General features: G+C 36.9%; 1 protein-coding gene across 6 annotated transcripts in view; it reads left to right on the top strand.

Annotated features, from left to right (window-relative positions):
* Positions 1-17,853, top strand: part of ENAH (ENAH actin regulator) — a 101,496-nt gene that overhangs the window by 45,811 nt on the left and 37,832 nt on the right. For all 6 annotated transcript variants that reach the window (XM_054820097.1, XM_054820098.1, XM_054820101.1 and 3 more), the window contains exons 2-4: positions 3,534-3,699; positions 5,183-5,360; positions 16,947-17,031. In XM_054820097.1, coding sequence (XP_054676072.1) covers positions 3,534-3,699; positions 5,183-5,360; positions 16,947-17,031 — 429 coding nt within the window. The remainder of the gene's footprint in view (positions 1-3,533; positions 3,700-5,182; positions 5,361-16,946; positions 17,032-17,853) is intronic.

Raw genomic sequence — 17,853 nt, 5'->3', positions numbered from 1 at the left:
CTAGCATCTTACAGTCAGTTCCTGCAGTCTAAGGGACACGTGTACTGCAGAAAACCCTGTGGACTCTGAAGAGCTCACGTATAAATACTGTCATCATTGAAGACCTGTCTCCTGTTAGAAGTACAGCAGGGAAGTGTAATAAGCTTGAAGAGCAAGAAATATGATAAACAACATTGTTCTGATTCACTTGGCTCCTGTTCCTTTGAACTGAAGTTTAAGTTCATATATAGTAGAAGAATACAAAGGGCATTGGCTCAGGTTCTAGTAACAGCCTGTATGTTAAACTCAGCATTTTTCTAGGAAAGGATGGATCATGGAGAGAAAACTAAACCTGTTTTTTTCATTAGACCTGTCAAAGATAGTAATGAGCTAACAGCATGAGTTTTCGATTTGGTGTGACCCTTTGAGGTTAGCGGAGTTCAGGTATGCATCTTATTTTAAAAAAATGAAATTTTTTTGGGGGACTTATGGTGGCTAACTGCTGTAATATAGCATATACTGTATTTAAATATGAAACTATCAAAGGGTCACTGAAGAGCAGACATAAAGGTGGTTCTTTGCTAAAGCTCCTGCCTCCATGCTTTTCCTCAAAACAAAAAGTAATCGCTTTAGAATGCGGAACTTTTTTCTAAGGGAAAGAAATTAATTCAATCTCCCCTATATCTAGTAATGTGCAATTATTGAACCCTGGAAAAAGAATAGCACGGTGGGATGGTTTAATTTGTTTGTGATAGTGATAGCTTCATTTTTCCATCTTACTGCTGCAGTCTGATAAACAAAGTGATGGGTGGTGGGAACTGTTGGCAGGAGGGGAGTGTGTCACCTGCAAATTGGTACCTAGATATGAAAATTATAGACCTGGAACATTAAAATTTTAGTTACAGGATTTGTATGAAATAGAGGTAGAAGGCTTATTGTGTAATGATTGAGTAGGTCAACTGGAAATTGTTTGTATTTGTCACTTTTTAATGTATGTGAATCATCTTGTATCTTTATATGGTTAAGAATAATCCCCTGCTATTAAGAAAATTCTTTTATTTTAAATGGAGCATGAAATATTTGAGATCTAGACTTGGGTAATACTTCCAGTTATAAGGCATAGCCCGAGAAGTGGAACTAAAATTAGTTGTTAAAGAAAAGCTAGAAATTCTGCTCAAGGTCATCTTATTTGTGCTTATAAATTGTGCCACTTGAATACCAAATAGTTCTGGAATGAGTATGGTTTTATTCTTGTTATGTTAAATAAAATCCTGTAAAACCAGAGCTTTTGTAAAAACTTTGGCCTGTGAAAGGCCATGACAGGGCAAAGAGTGAGAACGCTCTGAATAAGGACGTCTGAACTTGATGGTCTGTCCAATTAAGTCTTCTAATCACTGTACCATTACTCACTCACTCTCTGGTTCTACCTTCATTGTAATTGGAACATATTAGCTTATACGCATAGTCTCAATTTTTAATAGAATCTAAATGATTTTCTTATCCGCCTGACACATGATTGAGATGAAGTTATTTTTTGCCAAGTACCCTGCAAACCACATGGCTCTGCTTCCATATCAGTATCTGGGTCCTGTCACCTATGGTTTATCATGCCTGTGATTGATCCAAATTCAAATGTAGCAAAAATTCGTTTTGTGTTTAGAAATTTTACAGAAGTCTTCTGTAATAACTGTTATGTGTTTTAGAAAAACCACTACTATTTCTTCTGTACTTTGTGAACAGTACCAAATGTTTCTAGGTTTGAACTTTAAGATATTTGTGTACCAAAATAGTCTTTTTTAAAAAAAATAAAAATCCAGTAGGTTCTTGCATGGTCCTCTTGGTGTGTCTTTAATAGGACTGTGAAACACCTGAAACTTGTAACTAATTTTATTTTCTTTGCATCTAATCTTCATCTTGGATCAGATGTGGTCCTTTTGGCCTAAATTGTAAACTATAAGGTGGTCTATGTTTAGAAAAGAAGCACTGTATATATGTATATTATAATTTTACTATCCCTATATTGAACTAATTTCTGGCTAGAAAAAAGGTGGTCTAATAAGAGGTTATCATCTCATTGTGATCTAGTTGTTGAATAGGTGACAAGACTAGAACATGTGCATTTTTAAAATTAAGAATATATTTCCTCATCTTGACTCTCTCACATGCATAAGAGACATGATGTCAGTATTCTCTCTTCTCCCCTAGCCTTGAAAAGCATCCCAGCATTGAGTACTTTTCTAATTGTTGGAGTGCCATGGAAAGTGTGAGAGAAATTGATGCTGTGTTTTCTCAAAAGTGTCAGTACTGAAAGTTAACAAAACAGCTGGATACACTGCTGAATTTTCTTGTGCTGGGAGATAGAAATAAGACATTGGGAAATTCAGCATGGTCTTTTAAAAAATCCCCCAACAAACACACACAACGTCCGTCCATCTTCCCCCCCTCCCCCTGCCAACCAACCAACCAACCAGTAAAAACCCAAGAAAGGCTGGGGGAGCGTTGTCTTCTCTCTCTCCTTCATAAAATATGAAGAAATATTTCATTACTTTCCTTTTGTAATTCATGGCAAATGCATACCTCTTCAGTCTTCTCAGTTTTCCAAATGGCAGGCCACATTCCTTGCAAGCCAGGCATCATGTGCTTTCTATAATCTTGGATGTGCTGGAGTGGTGTGTTCAGAGAATTTGACTTACTGATAAGAAATCATTCCTTTCTATTTTTATTTCCTGTCTACATCTGGACATTTCCCATAAAGACAACTTGCGTGGTATCACCTGCTCCTCTCCTAGTAAATAGTGTGTTTATGGTATGTTCTGCTTTCTTGTGTTTCTAATATGATGACATTCGTGATACACTCCCTTTTAACTTTAGGCTGTACCTTAGCTTCCAGATGACTGCCGTAATCAGGATTAGCTACTGATGAAATTACACTTTTCAGTAATCAATAGAACCTTTTCTCAGGGAGAAAATGTTACATCTAGGTGTCAACTGTGGTAAAATATGTCAAAACCAAAAAGCATTTCATTTATGAGCAGGTGAACGGTTTGTGTTGAACTTTATTGTAGGTGTATGTGTGTTTTCTTCTGTATATGCTAAAAAAAGCATATCCTCATTTCTTGTAGAAGTAATTGTCACTGGAAAATGTAAACTGTATGAAGCTAGTGCAACTCCAGATTCTTTGTTCCCCAGTCTTTGCAGAAAACTTTGTATATAGTTATGGCATTTAATTAAACTTCATAATTGGTGGTGAGAAGAAAGGGGTGGGGGGGAAACCTGCAAGGGGAAAAAGTGGGGGGGGGGGGGGGGGAAGGTAAATAAATCTCTTCTTGATCTCTTTCATTAGTAGTTAGGCCTGTTTGACCACAGCTTTTCAGAACACCTTTAAGCAAAAGTGAAAGTGCTAGTGGTTTTCTGTTTAGAAAGATGGATGTTTCAGCAAGTTGCAAAGAGTATTACTTTAACATTTTGAGTTTAAAAAAAAAAGTTAACTGAAAAGATGATGATTTGCCATAAGTAATTTTATGTTCTACTCTAAAATACTTGTATTTTAACAGTGAACAGAGTATCTGCCAAGCACGAGCTGCTGTAATGGTCTATGATGATGCCAATAAGAAATGGGTTCCAGCTGGTGGATCAACTGGATTCAGCAGAGTTCATATATATCATCACACAGGCAACAATACCTTCAGAGTAGTGGGCAGGAAGATTCAGGATCATCAGGTAAGCAAACCTCTGAAAGTTTGGAATAGGAACCTTAAGCTATTTCTTGTGATTGTTTTTAACATTAAGAAATACGTCTTCAGTAAAATTATGGGAACGGTAAATAATAAACTTTTATTTTTATCTAAAGTAGCAAAACTGTATTATGGCTTCCCCCCCCCCCCCATAAATCCAGCACTTTACCTACATCCGATGCGATAGTCCTTGTGCACTCTTTACCATTCCTTCCCACAGACAGATATAAAGGCTAGTGGTGCGTACAGAAGTCATCTGATTCTCTTTAAGGCAAAGTGTCAACCTAACAACTTTTCTTCTTCCCTACTCTCTGCTCTTAGCTGCAGTCTACATAGGTACCAACAGTTCTGTTGTAGCTCTTCCTATATTATGAAAAGTTGGATGCATTATTTCTCATTTCCCCAGATCAGTTCATTCAAAAAATAAAAACACCTCCTGACATTTGGTAATGCTGATCACTTTGCTGATCTCTCCCACTTTGAGAGGTTGAAAAGGGAGCAACAAGGATTACATCTTAATTTCATTGATGAAGAATTTATTAGATCTTGATTAAATGGCAAACTTAGCACTCTGTCTTGAGATATGCTCTGCCTTGTGATACTTGGGGTGGAGTTAAAGATCTAATCTTTTTGTTTGAGGAAAGCTTCTACATCCGCTTCATTCTCTCCCAGCATTTCATAAAATTCTTTTGGTCTGTTCTTGATCATTTACCACACAACTGAAGCATAGACTGATAATCTCTTGTGTGATTTGTCATTAAGCACTTACTCCACGAATAAATGATCTCTGCATTCATCTGAGAACAAACCAGTGTTGTTTTTCTCCCATTATTCAGTGAAAAAAGGTGAGAGGATATAGTTATCCAAGTGCAATGAGATCCTCTTAGTGGCTGGCTTGTAATAAATGGTTGTTCTACTAGCTAGAATTTATCACCTTTTGTGTGAGCCATAGGGATCTTGCAAAATGCTACCTTAAGATGCATAGTAGAAGTCCATGTAAACTGCTACTGAAAGCATGGCAAACCAAGGGGTGCAGCAGCCACAGTGAGAAGGTGATAACTTGGTTAAAAAACATAATTCTAACAAGTACTCTGTGAAGTTAATGGAAAACTGAGTTTCTGAAATCCAAATGCATATTTGCATCAAGTATTCTGCTACTGAAAGTCAGAACTGTTGATATTACTACATTGATGTTCTGAAGCATCACTGCATCATTTGAAATGAGAATGCTTGAGCTACGAAAGTTAATACAAAATAGCTCAGTAGTCCCCCTGTGTATTCTCATCACTGATTTCATGTGGCATTGGAATTAAAATTGAAATGGCTATGTGCTTCAACATTGATCTTGTGGATTATGGGGATGGAATTAACCCACATGGTTAAGGAATAAAATCTACATGAAGCTAAAACTTGTGATGAAACAGCAATTTTATTTTAAACATCAGTATTTTTTTTTTTAATGATTATAGGTGGTAATAAATTGTGCCATTCCAAAAGGGCTGAAGTACAATCAGGCTACGCAGACCTTCCACCAGTGGCGTGATGCTAGGCAGGTGTATGGTCTGAATTTTGGCAGCAAAGAAGATGCCAATGTCTTCGCAAGTGCCATGATGCATGCCTTAGAAGTATTAAATTCACAGGAAGCTGGTAAGAGTCTCTTAACTTTTTTTTGAAGATTGTTCAAATACAGAGATGGAAAAAATTCAAATGTTTATGCATAAAAGTCAATAAGTCTTGCTTCTAATCATGATTCAGCCTCTAGCCATTTTAATTATCCAAGTGTTTTGTCTGCCTAATTGCTGCTGCTTAATAGTGATTCTCAACTTCCATCTGTGTAAATGCAATTCCTAACAAGTAAACCTGTTTTCATGTTATCTATTACATGTAGAAACTTGCTGACTTTGCTTTTTTTTTTTTTAAGGAAAGAAAACCAAAACACCTGACCAACAAATGTGTAGCTCATAATCAGGGTACTTTTCAGGTTTTCTAGAGATATCCAGTGTTCTTAATGTGTATTGGTATTGTTCCTTTTCATTGAATACTGGTTTATTGTGGAAACGTAATTTTTTTTTTTCCTCTGAACTTTGGAATTCAGGTTGTCTTTGGCAGTTCTTACCATACAGAGTTTTCTACCTTGGAGACCTTGAATCCAGGAGTAACATTCAAATGAACACATATAATTTAGACAACAGATCTATCAATTTGTTTGGAGAATAGGATGACATAGAGGGTGTAAAATATTGGTGGAAAACATAGGGGCTTTCAGTCTTCAGCTGGTATCTGTAATATATTCTAGATAGGCTCTACAGCAAATTGACCAGTATAACACTGGGACACACACAGAGGGAGTTTTTATTTTAAAAGACTTCAAGAGACTTTTGTGTTCTTATAACCAAATAGAGTTCTTTTGTCCTCATTAAACTTTAAAGATTGCCCATGTAACAAGAGATAGTACTTTTGTGCCAGTTTTCTTTCTCTTGTAGAGAGAAAGGCTGTAGATAACCTTACTAGGGCTGTCAGCTACAGCAAAAAAGGGTGACTTTATCCAGCTGCTTTTCATTCTGATAGCTGTTTCCAGACTTAACTTTTGAAACTAATCCATCTAGACCAAGAAGGATGATACATTCTGCAGTGCTTATGCTGTTCTGCAGCATACGAGGCCAAAATATAAAGGGTAGCTAGAGGTATAAGGTGTCTTCTTGCAAGCTAAAATAATCTAGTTGTGTATCCTGTTCTCCTGCCTCTCAGGTAGATGTTTTCTCCTCTAAATCCCTCAGTTCTCCTTTTCCTAAAAGTTACTTGATTGTATGTATGCATGCCTTTCATGTGCTCTGACTGTTTATCATCTCGCCAAACAACATTTGGGAACACAAGTTGGTTTCTACTCATTTGATGTAAAGTCTGAAAAGGCCTGATTTATGGTAGTCACCGCAATTTGAAGGGTTTATGTTGTTTCCTGTTACCTGTACTTGAAGAATTTGGTACAACATGTTTCAAACAAGTGTGTGTGTGTGTTTATATGCATATATATTTTTTTATCATTTAATTTAACTCCTCCTCCTGATGCTAAAACTGAGCTACTGGAGAGGCTGAAATGATGGGCAGGCATGACAGTGCTCATGTTTTAATTGGTCGGCGTGTCTGATTTTTCATTTCACAGATCATTGTGATTCATCTAACGACTAGTTCTCTTGCTGCTTTATGCAAAGTATATGTGGGCTAACAACTATTATAGTCTTCAGTAGTAGAAATTTTATTGAACTAAGATGCCATTTCAGTTCATAAAGACAGATTGTTTAGACTTGAACAAAACTAAAATTGTTTTTAGACAGTTCCTTGAATGTGACTTTAATAATACAAAATGTGATTTAAGCAATAGCTTAGAATCAATGTAATTCCACAGGAGCAAACAATTCAATGAAACTCACTCTTCTTTCTGTTGTGTAACTTCAGTAATTTCTTAAATGATGGGGGGAAGAGGAGGGGAAATGAGCTTTGCAATGAGTCTAAAAGCCACAGTGCTTAGAATTCAGTCCCCTGCTCATCCCAAATCGTGAATTCTTCCAAATCTTTCTACCAGTAGTCTCTTCATTGATCTCTCAAGTGGCCCTTCAGTTTGTCTGCTTCATTCAATTTAATACCAGTCAATCCATGATGATTGGAGGTTTGTTTTGGTTTTAGGTGGATTTTTGTGTGGCTCATGAAATGAGTTGAGTATGACTGTAATATCATGTAATATCATATCCCGGTTGCTGGCTGTGGTGCTATAGTCTACCTAGTTTGCTCTTCATGACTTTGAGAAATAGATCTGACAAGAACATGAATTAAGTTGTGTAATTATGTTTGATAGCAACTGGTTGTAACCTTGTAAGTTTCCTGAATTGTAAGACTGTCGCTTTGTTTCTCTATCCTGTGATTTGACTTGGTAGTAGTAGCAGGTACGAGTCAAAATGCATTAGCTGCATCACAAGCTAATGGTGGACACCTTTGGCACAGGAGGAGATAACCGGTCTTCTATAACTTCTGTTAGCCAAGAAATACTGTGGCTGTTTAGATTAGCTGTCACCTATTTCACAGACATAGAGGTGCTCTAGCTCCCATCGAGATGAAATAAAACCAAAGCTTAATGTTAGCAGCATCGCTTCAGCAGATGTCTGAAGATGAGTTGTTTTGCACTGCTGCTTGTGAAAAAAATTCATAATTACGCATGCAGAATCACTTTAGAAGCCTGTTACCATTTCTAGACAATGTTTAAAGGGAAATGTTCATAATATGTCTGTGTTAGAATACTGTCAACAAGTGTTCGTAAGTTTTATCAACTGGGAGGTTTGTCAGTGTGTGATCTACTTATTACTTAATTTTTTCTGACCTGTATCAGTGTAAGAAGTAAAAAATATCAAGTATTTTTCTGAACATGCCTATTTCAGTAATGGCAATAGGATACTAAGTAGCTTGCAGTTTAGAAACAAACTAATTGGACTCCTTGCTTACAGTTAATGCATTTCTTATCTCTGTGGTTGGTATAATTTACTAAAAGTGCAGCTAGAATGAATCCTTGGTGTTAAATGTGTTTAGGTTGGTGGGGGTTTTTTTAGCATCTCTGACATAGGCGAACATTTACTTAGATGGGTCACTGGCTCTGAGGCTCTAATGTTAGTTCTTCATTTTAAGAAAGGGTTTGCAACTGCCCCTCCTTCTTATTATACAAATTAGCCTTTTTTTGAAAAGGTCTGTTAAAAGTCCTCAGGGGATATAAGTTACAATAGGAACTTGTGCTAATACATTAAAGATTGATACATTACATATTGATCATTCTGTTTCTTCTCACTTATCTGCTAGACTTTTAGAAATTTTTAATACATGCAGTGCTAGTTGGTATTCTGACAATATTGCTTCAAAAATCTCTACCTAAAGAGGACAAGTTGTCTCTAATCTATGTAAATTGCTGTTTCTTGGTATATCTAAACCAGCATATAAAGTCTCCATCTCAAGTAAATAAAGAAATCCTGTATAGATAACTTCCCTTTTACTCCAGAATTGCTTACAATTGAAGTTTGATTTTTGCAGTAGCCTTATTTTCTGCTGTGTTTTCTCATTTCGGCAATTTCTTTTATTAGCTTGGTTATTTAAGTTGTATTTTATTCATAAAAGGAAGGCAGTTTTACTGCTAGCTGAGCCTACTGTTCAGAAATTCATAAAGCTGTAGATGAATTTTAAACTTTATGCAGGGGTTCACAGCAATCCGAATGACTTCTGAGGAATATTAGAGATTACTTTGTGGACGTCCTTTTGGTTTGCAAGTCAGCTGTTACGGCTCTTTCTCACTCTTTATAAAGAAAAAAATCCTATAGTCTCCTTCTCTTGCATATATTTGAAAAATGTTATTGATCTTGCTTGCAGTTGGCATCTCCACCTGTTGTATTGCTGGCATAAGTTGGGGTTGTTTAATTTAGGATCTCCCTCTAGTGGATCTACAGAAGTAGAGGCGAAGACACCGGGTGCCTGTACCACTGAAAGTGTCTGAAGTTGGAATAGCGTAAAGGCTTTACCGCAACTGGCAATTTTCTTCTGAAAAATGGTTCAGGTTTGTCTCAAAGGGCTCTGAACTGATGGCTTGACTTGTTGGTGAAATTGTCTGAAATATGTTGTCTCTGGCCTTTTTTTTTTTTTTGTTCTCTCCCTGATTTGCAGTGCCAATCATGCGATCATCCTAATTTCTCTTATGCTGGAACTCTGTTTATTTAAATCAATGTAAAAGTCAAAGTGTTTTCAGTCTGTTCTGGTTTGAATGATTGTATTAGCTAGTAGCTATTCAGCCAGACCCTATTTTCCTGCTGGCTAGTTGAGCAGATTGTAGGCCACCTGCAAATCTAAAGGGAAAGACAACAACGCAGGACTGCGCTTTCTCCTGAATTTTTAAGTTAGACTACTAACGCTACAAGTTCCTGCCCCATACTGTTTAGAAGATGTATTAAAAATGAACCAGGATTTGTTTCTGGCACTCATTTGGGAAAATGTTGAAAGACTTAATAATTTCATTAATTGTCTGAGGTGGTCAAAAGTTACACCTTAATTAAATGACAAGTATATATCATCAGTTTGAGGTCATTTGAAGAGGATTTCTGGCTTAAGGCTGTGCGCAGTGTGTTCAGATATTCAGTAATTGGTCTTAATTGTCTAGAGTGGAAGATGACTGCTTTCTGTGAAGGTTTTGCATTGCATTACAAAGAAAATTTTCATATCCACATTAAGTAGAGCTCAGTCTTGCAATCAAAGTGACTCTGGAATGAGAGAAAGGCCTCAACGAAGGGAAATTATATGGCTGAGAAAATTCTCTGATGCGTGGGAAAACGGATTATTCCTTTGAAAGGAATACGGGCAAGTAAGGGAATTGTGCAATGGGAGATGGGAGGAATAAAGGGGTATCACACTCAGTTTTGCTGCAAAAAGTACCTTCCAGTTCAGCTGGAATTGGCACTGTTTTGTGTGGCATCTGTCTTCAATCCCAGCAAAGCCTCACTAAGAGAATAAGAAACTAAGTATGAGGTTTATATATGTGTAATTTGCATTTGAGGAGGTATTTTGAGTTGTTCATTGCAGAGGATGACAGCAACAAAAGACAAACTGAAGGATGTCATACAACCATAAATAACTGTATTCTGATTCTAATAAAATTATATATGTGTAAGATTAATGATGTTTTTTGTACTAATCTTTAACAGTTATATATTGCTTTGTGAAAAGATTTTTGAATACTCTGGATCTAAAGGCAAGGATAGGAATGGCTTCAGTGAAGCTCTTCTAATAGTGCCTCAGATAACACTTTAATTCATAGGAAAACGTGGAAGAGGAGGAAGGATCTCTTTATTTTGTTAGTCTAATCTTGGGAAAAGAAACCTTGAGGTTAAATTTCTTTGAAATTATTAGTAATCTTAGAAGTGAGGTTGTCCAGTTATTAAATAATCAAACATTTATGGGGAAAAGATGCATGCTTTTTCCACAGCTGTATACTGATGTGCAGTCCTTTATCTTACAGTGAAGATAGTTCATTAAATCCTTGCTGAGAGGGGAATGTACTTACTCATATAATAGATTGAATAATTCAGTATCTCTGGGAAATGCAAACTGAAACAAAACCTGGGGTTAACTAATTGGAATATGTGTAGAGGCTATAGGAGACTGAAATGAGAAATTTATATACAGGGCAGGAAGAGATTCAAATGCTTCTCCTTGTACTGTTGTGCTTCATATCATGCTAAAACTTGTTTTGAGGGGGGAAAAAAAAAAGATTCTACTGCAATGACGTAATTATGCTATACCTGTACTCCTGGCAAGCCTCTGGAGCAGGCTGTCAGCACTCCCTGTCAGAATGGGAGTAACATGATGGGGTATTACCTCTGTTGTCAGAAGTCGGATAATATCTCTATTTTTGCTAGTAAGCTTTTTTCTTTTCCTTTTAAATGTAGGATTGATTAAAGAAATTTTTTTTTTGTAATTACTAGATTCTATAATGGCTAATCCTCATTAACTAATCTTGATTTACATGCCAAAATATTAACCTAAAGGAAGTTTTAACTGTTTATTGGACAAAATACTTTTGTTCTGTTTTAATTGCGCATAAGAGTATTGAAAGCATCATTAGTTTTAGTTGTGGTATTTGGAGGTGAAGGGAGAGTTGCTAAGTTTTCAGTTATACTCACTTTTAAGTGTTGCCTGTGCGGTGTTTCTGCTTTGTGTGGTTCTTCAGGATTAGTGTTGTATCAGGTGAAAGCATTAAAGTTTGGGTGGGCAACACAAAGAATGTCATTAAAATTTGGTAGTTGGTCTTAACTGCATGGGAAACATACGGAGAAGTATATTGATTTTGTGGATAAAGTTTTGTTTAAGAAACATTGGGGAATGCTAATTTATTTTTTTCTTGAGAGTTCATATTGTTGTCTTAAAAATATTACCAGCAGAAGTTGTAGCTATATTAAATCTGCTGCCTTTAAAAAACAGGGTGTTGTCATAGAATCATGAGCATAATTTTGGAAATACAGCTTTGTTAGGCTCATTTCTTCAGTGTTGTGTGCAAAAAGTGACAGTCATCATCTATAACATTGCTATTTAAACAAATTTTTACGGACCTGGAAAAAATAAATAACCTGCAGTAGATGATATTGATATATTTAACTTCCAATACTTGCCTTTTTAAGATTGTGATATTCTAGTTTCGTTAAGCAACTGTAGTAATCCACTGTTGAAGCTTTGTCTGTGTCTCCCCCTGCATAAAAGGACGTCAGAGAGGGAAACCACAAGCCTGCTCGAGGTCACCCAGCAAGCTAGTGCTGAGCTGAGCCTAGCACCCAGGTTATCAGCACCCACTTTCCAAGGCTCTGCTGGCACTGATAGGAGTCTCTGCTGGCATTGATAGGAGGCTTATCTCAAATTCAAATGCATTTTAATGAATATTTTTGTTATTCTTTGTTCCCTTTTATTACCTTGATCAGGTAAAAGTGCTTGTGAACGGAAATGGAAAGTGTTTACTTTTAGTATAGAAAATGCAGCATAGTTACCACTCTGCTAAAATAAATGAGAGTGATGAGTAAACTAACTCAGCTGAAGGTACTTAAAAAATGGTAGCTGTGTATGAGGAAGTAGGTATTTGAAGGAAAGAGAAGGTTTAGCTGGAAGATGATTCACCTGAATAGAAGTATTAGAGAATAGTTTTGTCACTTGTTAATGCCCTAATTTTTGACCATTGTAGTCCTGCTTATAAATCCATAATACAAGTCCAGGTCTTAGAGGAGTGGTGCCATTTTGCTTCTGCTGAAGGCTGGTATTAGCAAGTCTCCCCAGACTGTGTTCTGAAATGTTGTAGAGCGGGACAGGCTCTGAATGGGAGGAGAAGGAGCTAGCGGTAAGTGGAAGAGGTTACTTCACCATAATCATTTTTCTTATTACTTTCTAGCATAGATCTCTGAAAAAGCCTGCTTTCCGTGCATTTGGTAAACCACTCTTTTTAAGTTCTTATATTCTATAACAGAAATACATCTTTTTACTGTGGTTTTAAACTCGTACCTGGGTGTGTTCTTTGCTTACTAGGTATACTCAAGCTGTCCTTAATGAGAATCTTTTCTAAAGATTATAGTTAGTTAGTACACTTATCTTTATAGCATATGCTTATATAAATTAACTTGCTGTCTGCTTTCAATCCATTCTTCCTTTGAAAAGTCAGTCATACTTTGATTTGACTGTCAGATGGTATAATTGGAATGTTACTTAGTTCTGGAAGTAATATACTGAGATATGAAAGAGTGGGCATTCTTAATTACTGACTTGTTTATATAAACTGTTTCTTGGGGGAAAAATTGAGATTTTCACCTCAAACTAAAATTCTTATGTGTGATAATTGACCAACTTTTTCTAAAAGTACTAGATTTTTTAAAAATTAGATTTTGTCTTTTAATGCTGTACTCTGAACAGTACAGTAATTGCAGGAGTGGGTTTTGTGTGTGTTTTGGGCTTTCTTGAACCCTAGGGCATGTGGGGTTCTGAGGCAGACTTCACACGAACTGACTGCCAGCAGTCCCCCCCAAAAAGCACTTTATAAATCCTTACATTACCAGCTCCCGAACAAGCCTGTCTGGCTAAATGAACATACACATTGTGGCTCATCATATAACCTATAGTATGTGTATTGTTTCCATCTTGAACAGTAGATTATAAGGATTTTTTAGGGCTATTACCTCATAAGAATGTGATGTCTTCGGTGTCAGCCAGGTGCTATGTTATCACTGCTAGCGTAAAGCAGGTGACATTAAAAGGAATGGAGCAGAGAGTTTGGTGTGAAACTCCAAAGCAGACAATGTAATTGCAAAGATTGAAGGAACTGATGAACCAAATAACATTGAGGGAGGAGAAGCCATGTGTTTCCATCTCCAGCTTGCTAATTATACTTTCATAGGGCTGTGCAGCTGGAATTAATTCAGCTCTTGAATGGAGACAGGGAGGTAAGAAGTCAATTAGAGGTGAAAATGGAGTTAAGGAGTTTGATAAACTTACAACTCTGGTTGTGGTTTAAAAAGGTGATGTTGGGGGTGCTTAATTTGGCTCAAGCAGACCCCAGCAGTCTGATGTCATTCTCTGAGCTATGCCAGCATAGTGGTCTGTGGGACTGCATGAAGAACCAGAACTGGTCCTGATCTTCTTGTAGGGCTTTTTCCCCTGGGATTTTTAAGGCATTGGATTTCCAGTCCATCTCTCACTACACAGTTGCCTGAACTGTCATAGAGGAAGGGTGATGCAAAGGTGAGAATAAGCTGAAAAACAGAAAGCATTTAAACTGGAATGGCTGCTGAACAAATTAGTATGAAATAATATCCTCTGTCTGTCAGAGTGCGCCACAGAGTGCACCATCTGTGCTTTCTTTAGAAAAAGAAGGATGCTAGGCTTTCCTTAAAACTCAGAATGAATAGACCATTCAGCCTTGTCTCTTACTTGGCTTGTACCGGTCTCTGAAGATAAAGTGATCCTGTAGGATCATACCTTTTTTCCGGGCAGTGTCTGTGAATTTTTCTCTTGGGGCTTGATGTTTCTGAAGTATCTTGAAGTGTTCAAAAGCCTCTGAGAGAGCTCTTTATTAGCTACCTCCTGCTTATTTATTTATTATACCATCAGCCCCACTATCCAGACAGTTATATTTTAACAATGAAGTGGTGGTCTTAGCTTGCTGTAATAACTTTATTTTATAGGATAAAACATACTTTTCCACCTGGTATGTACCTCTAACTTGCCAGTGTGGTTATTAAGAGTCTGTGCTTGCAGAGAGGGATTTGTCAGCGAACAGGCCAAATGACTCGGTAGCTGAACTTTACTTGAAAGCTTCTGGTATACTCAGGTTGCATTTCCTAATGGCAAAAAAATATAAGAAATACTAGAACCATATTAATTGTTATCAGGGGATTGTGTTCGGCTCTCTTGCACGTACAGCTACAAAAGAAGCACATAACTTACTGGAGTAGGTTGGCCAGTTTATGCTAGCTTGGCTTGCTGATGGTTGTGTTCTGCAGAATTTACAGACAACGTGATTTTTTTTTTTCTGATAGCTGGGCTGGTTTGAATAGCCAGTGCGAGTGAAGCTAGATGGTTGGTTTCCAGTGGTGCTAGCAAAAGAAAAGAGTTGGGGGGACACTGGCAGAAGGGTTATAGAGTGGCAGTCCAAACTCAAGTACAGCGTGATAATACCTTGTTCAAAAAGACTGTTAAATGTGCTTAAAGATTAAATGGGTGGAAGTTTGAAGTTTTTGTTTCTACTATATTTTCAGTACAATATAGTTCCAGTTGGTAAATGGCCACAGTATGACCATTTCTTTTTGGTTTTGTTCTCTGTTATTAATTTTTAGGTCAATGTTTTTCATACTGAGAAATAGCAGATCTGAGGGAAGGGAGTATATGAGATATGGCAAGCAGTAATGGTGTATAGCACCTTTAAGCAGCAACACAGCTGCTGCTGGATTGTGTCTACTTCTAAAAGTCCATGAAAGGTTGCAGCATGGTGCAGACAGCAAACAGCCCAGCTGCTGGGGAGCTGCAGTCATGGCGTAACAGGCATAAAAGCCTACCTACCACCTGTCACGCAGGGGAGATGACAAAGGAGGACGTGTGACTTTGGAAGTTTTAAAGCAGAAAAGTTTTCCAGATGAGCAATATGACAGATGTTTCTACTTACTGATAATTATTAATTATCATTGCAGTTAAATCTTTTGCATTAAAAATGATATAAATTTGTATCTGTGGGTATGTCTTGGAGATACTCCAAGCAAAAATAGTACATCCAGGGCAACATCCTGTACTTAGGTATGAGGAACTAACGCTTGTTGAAAAGAATAAATAAGGAAGACACAACCTCTGCAGTACAATTCCTGCTTTTATCTTCTAGAAGTTAGTTATTACATTACTTTTTAACTGTAGGGTACAGCAGCTAGTATACACTTCTATAATTCTCAGAATTTGCTGTCTTTATGATCACAGCATGACCACTGTGCTGTTTTGAGTAAATGAGCCTTTGTGTGTAGCCTTTAAACGGGGCACTCGCTTGCTGAGTCTGAGGCGGATCGCCTGTCCTTGATGTCTCAATATATCACACATGGTCTCTTCATGTTTTTGGATGACTTTCACAAGTTCAGATGGCAAACAACTTTTACATTTTGATATTTGAGATGGGGGAGATCTCATTACAACTCCATCACTCTAACTACTTTGGTGGAATATCAGCAAGAAATTACTGTTTTGCTTTGGGACCTTTTCAGAACTGGTTACGTTGTTTTTAGTTGTACTTGCTTATAAATTCCATAATTTCAAGTGTAGCTATGGTCTAAATAATTTCACAGTTTACTGCTCATTTTTACAGAAACAGTGCATTCATGATCTACTGTATTCTATTCCACACTTCTTCATTCTTCCCTTCTGTTAATTATTTTTTAATAATTTTGTGCTGTAAATTTATTCATGAGGAAAGTGGAAAAGCCTTTTTGTTTTTAGAAGACAGATCTAGCATATACAATTATTTGAAAGATGTATGATTCAGAATTGCCCATCAGTAAAAGTCAAAGATGAATTTGCACGTCCTTTTGCATTTCTTGTGCTTAGCAGAATGCACAGTTTGTACATTCACTGTATGCCTCTGTTCCTTTGGACACAACGCTTGCCTGTCCACGAAGGATGGTCTTTGATCCAAGTCGATGAGCTAAAATCTGAGTAAATTTTGGTGTCACCTGTAGCAACATACTTTATCTTCCTTCTCCTGATATGGTGATAAGGTTCTGATGGTTTTTTTTTCTCCTGTTCTTTTTTTTCTTTTTTTTTTTCTTTTCCAGTGTTCTATTTAGGTGAGTGTTTTAATTTTTTGAGCCTTTTCTGTTTCTGCAAAAGTACTTGTTCATTGTTTTAAGAAAATCTCAGACTTGGAGTGCTTTTCAAAGCTTTTGCTAAGTCCCATTATATATAAAATTTATTTTGCATTTCTGTGAACTCTTTTCATCCATGTGAAATAATTCCATTCTGCCAATATGTAAGGTAACATTTTTTGCAGTTTTTATTTGCTGTATTATGTTGTGGAGCTTGTTTGGCTTAAAAAGCAGAAGTAAACAGTTCCTATAATGTCATGTGATGGCTGGCCTTTTTCCTTGATTTTGTTCTTTTTTGCAAAGTAAAAGTTCAAATCATTAATTTATGGTCTGTCTTCACTTTTAGGTCCTACATTGCCTCGACAGAATTCACAGCTTCCCTCTCAAGTACAAAATGGTCCATCACAAGAAGAATTGGAAATCCAGAGAAGGTACAATATTATAAGTGAACAGCTGTTCAATTAAAGAATGTAGTAACTCCTCACTAATGAGAAATTAAATGTCAAGGACTTACAATTACTCTCTTGCATTAGGGCAGCATTTGTATGTTTGCAGTTTTCCTGTGTAAATACTTTGATTGTAGCTAGATCCCTTGTTCGTGATTTCCACCCATTCGAACAACGCAAATGCTATTGCCCTGTCATGAAAGAGCTGAAGATCAGATGGGAAGCCTTGGAAGATTTCACTGCTGTCAATTTCAACCAGACTAATTAGTTTTCCAGTGATTGTTGTGTCTTCAGTTTTTGACACACACTTATAAAGAAGAAAGCAGCAAGCAAGGAAGGAAGTTTTAACCTTTAGAAGTAGAGAATTAAATCATCATGGAGAATGACAATTTTTCTTCCTGAATGTGGATGCACTAGATCAAAATATTGTATTGGAGAGCTTTTTCACCTTTATACTATATTAGTTCTTTAGCAAAGAAACCTTCATTTTCTGCTTTTACTGTATACGTTTATGGAACCTTTAGTAGTTTAACTTCCAGCTGTAGCAATACTGGTTATATCTGTGCTGTCCTCAAGTAGTTGCTGATCCCTCGACCAGTCGACACTCCTCCTAGCTAAGCTGTTCTCTTCCATGTGAAGCCACGGTACCCTGTCCCATACCCTGTGGGATATTTTTCAGACCCATAGTGTTTTTAACATATGGGATTTTTTTTTTTCAGGTCCTTTTAATAATTGCTATGCATCGATAATGTGCCCAAGATCTGGGAACAAACTTTCTGGCTGCCATATTCCTGCTTGTGTTGCATG

This window comes from Grus americana, chromosome 3 (assembly GCF_028858705.1).
Source record: "Grus americana isolate bGruAme1 chromosome 3, bGruAme1.mat, whole genome shotgun sequence".
Taxonomy (NCBI): Eukaryota; Metazoa; Chordata; class Aves; order Gruiformes; family Gruidae; genus Grus; species Grus americana.
The sequence above is the reverse complement of the archived record's forward strand: the minus strand, read 5'-3'. Positions and strand labels throughout refer to the sequence as shown.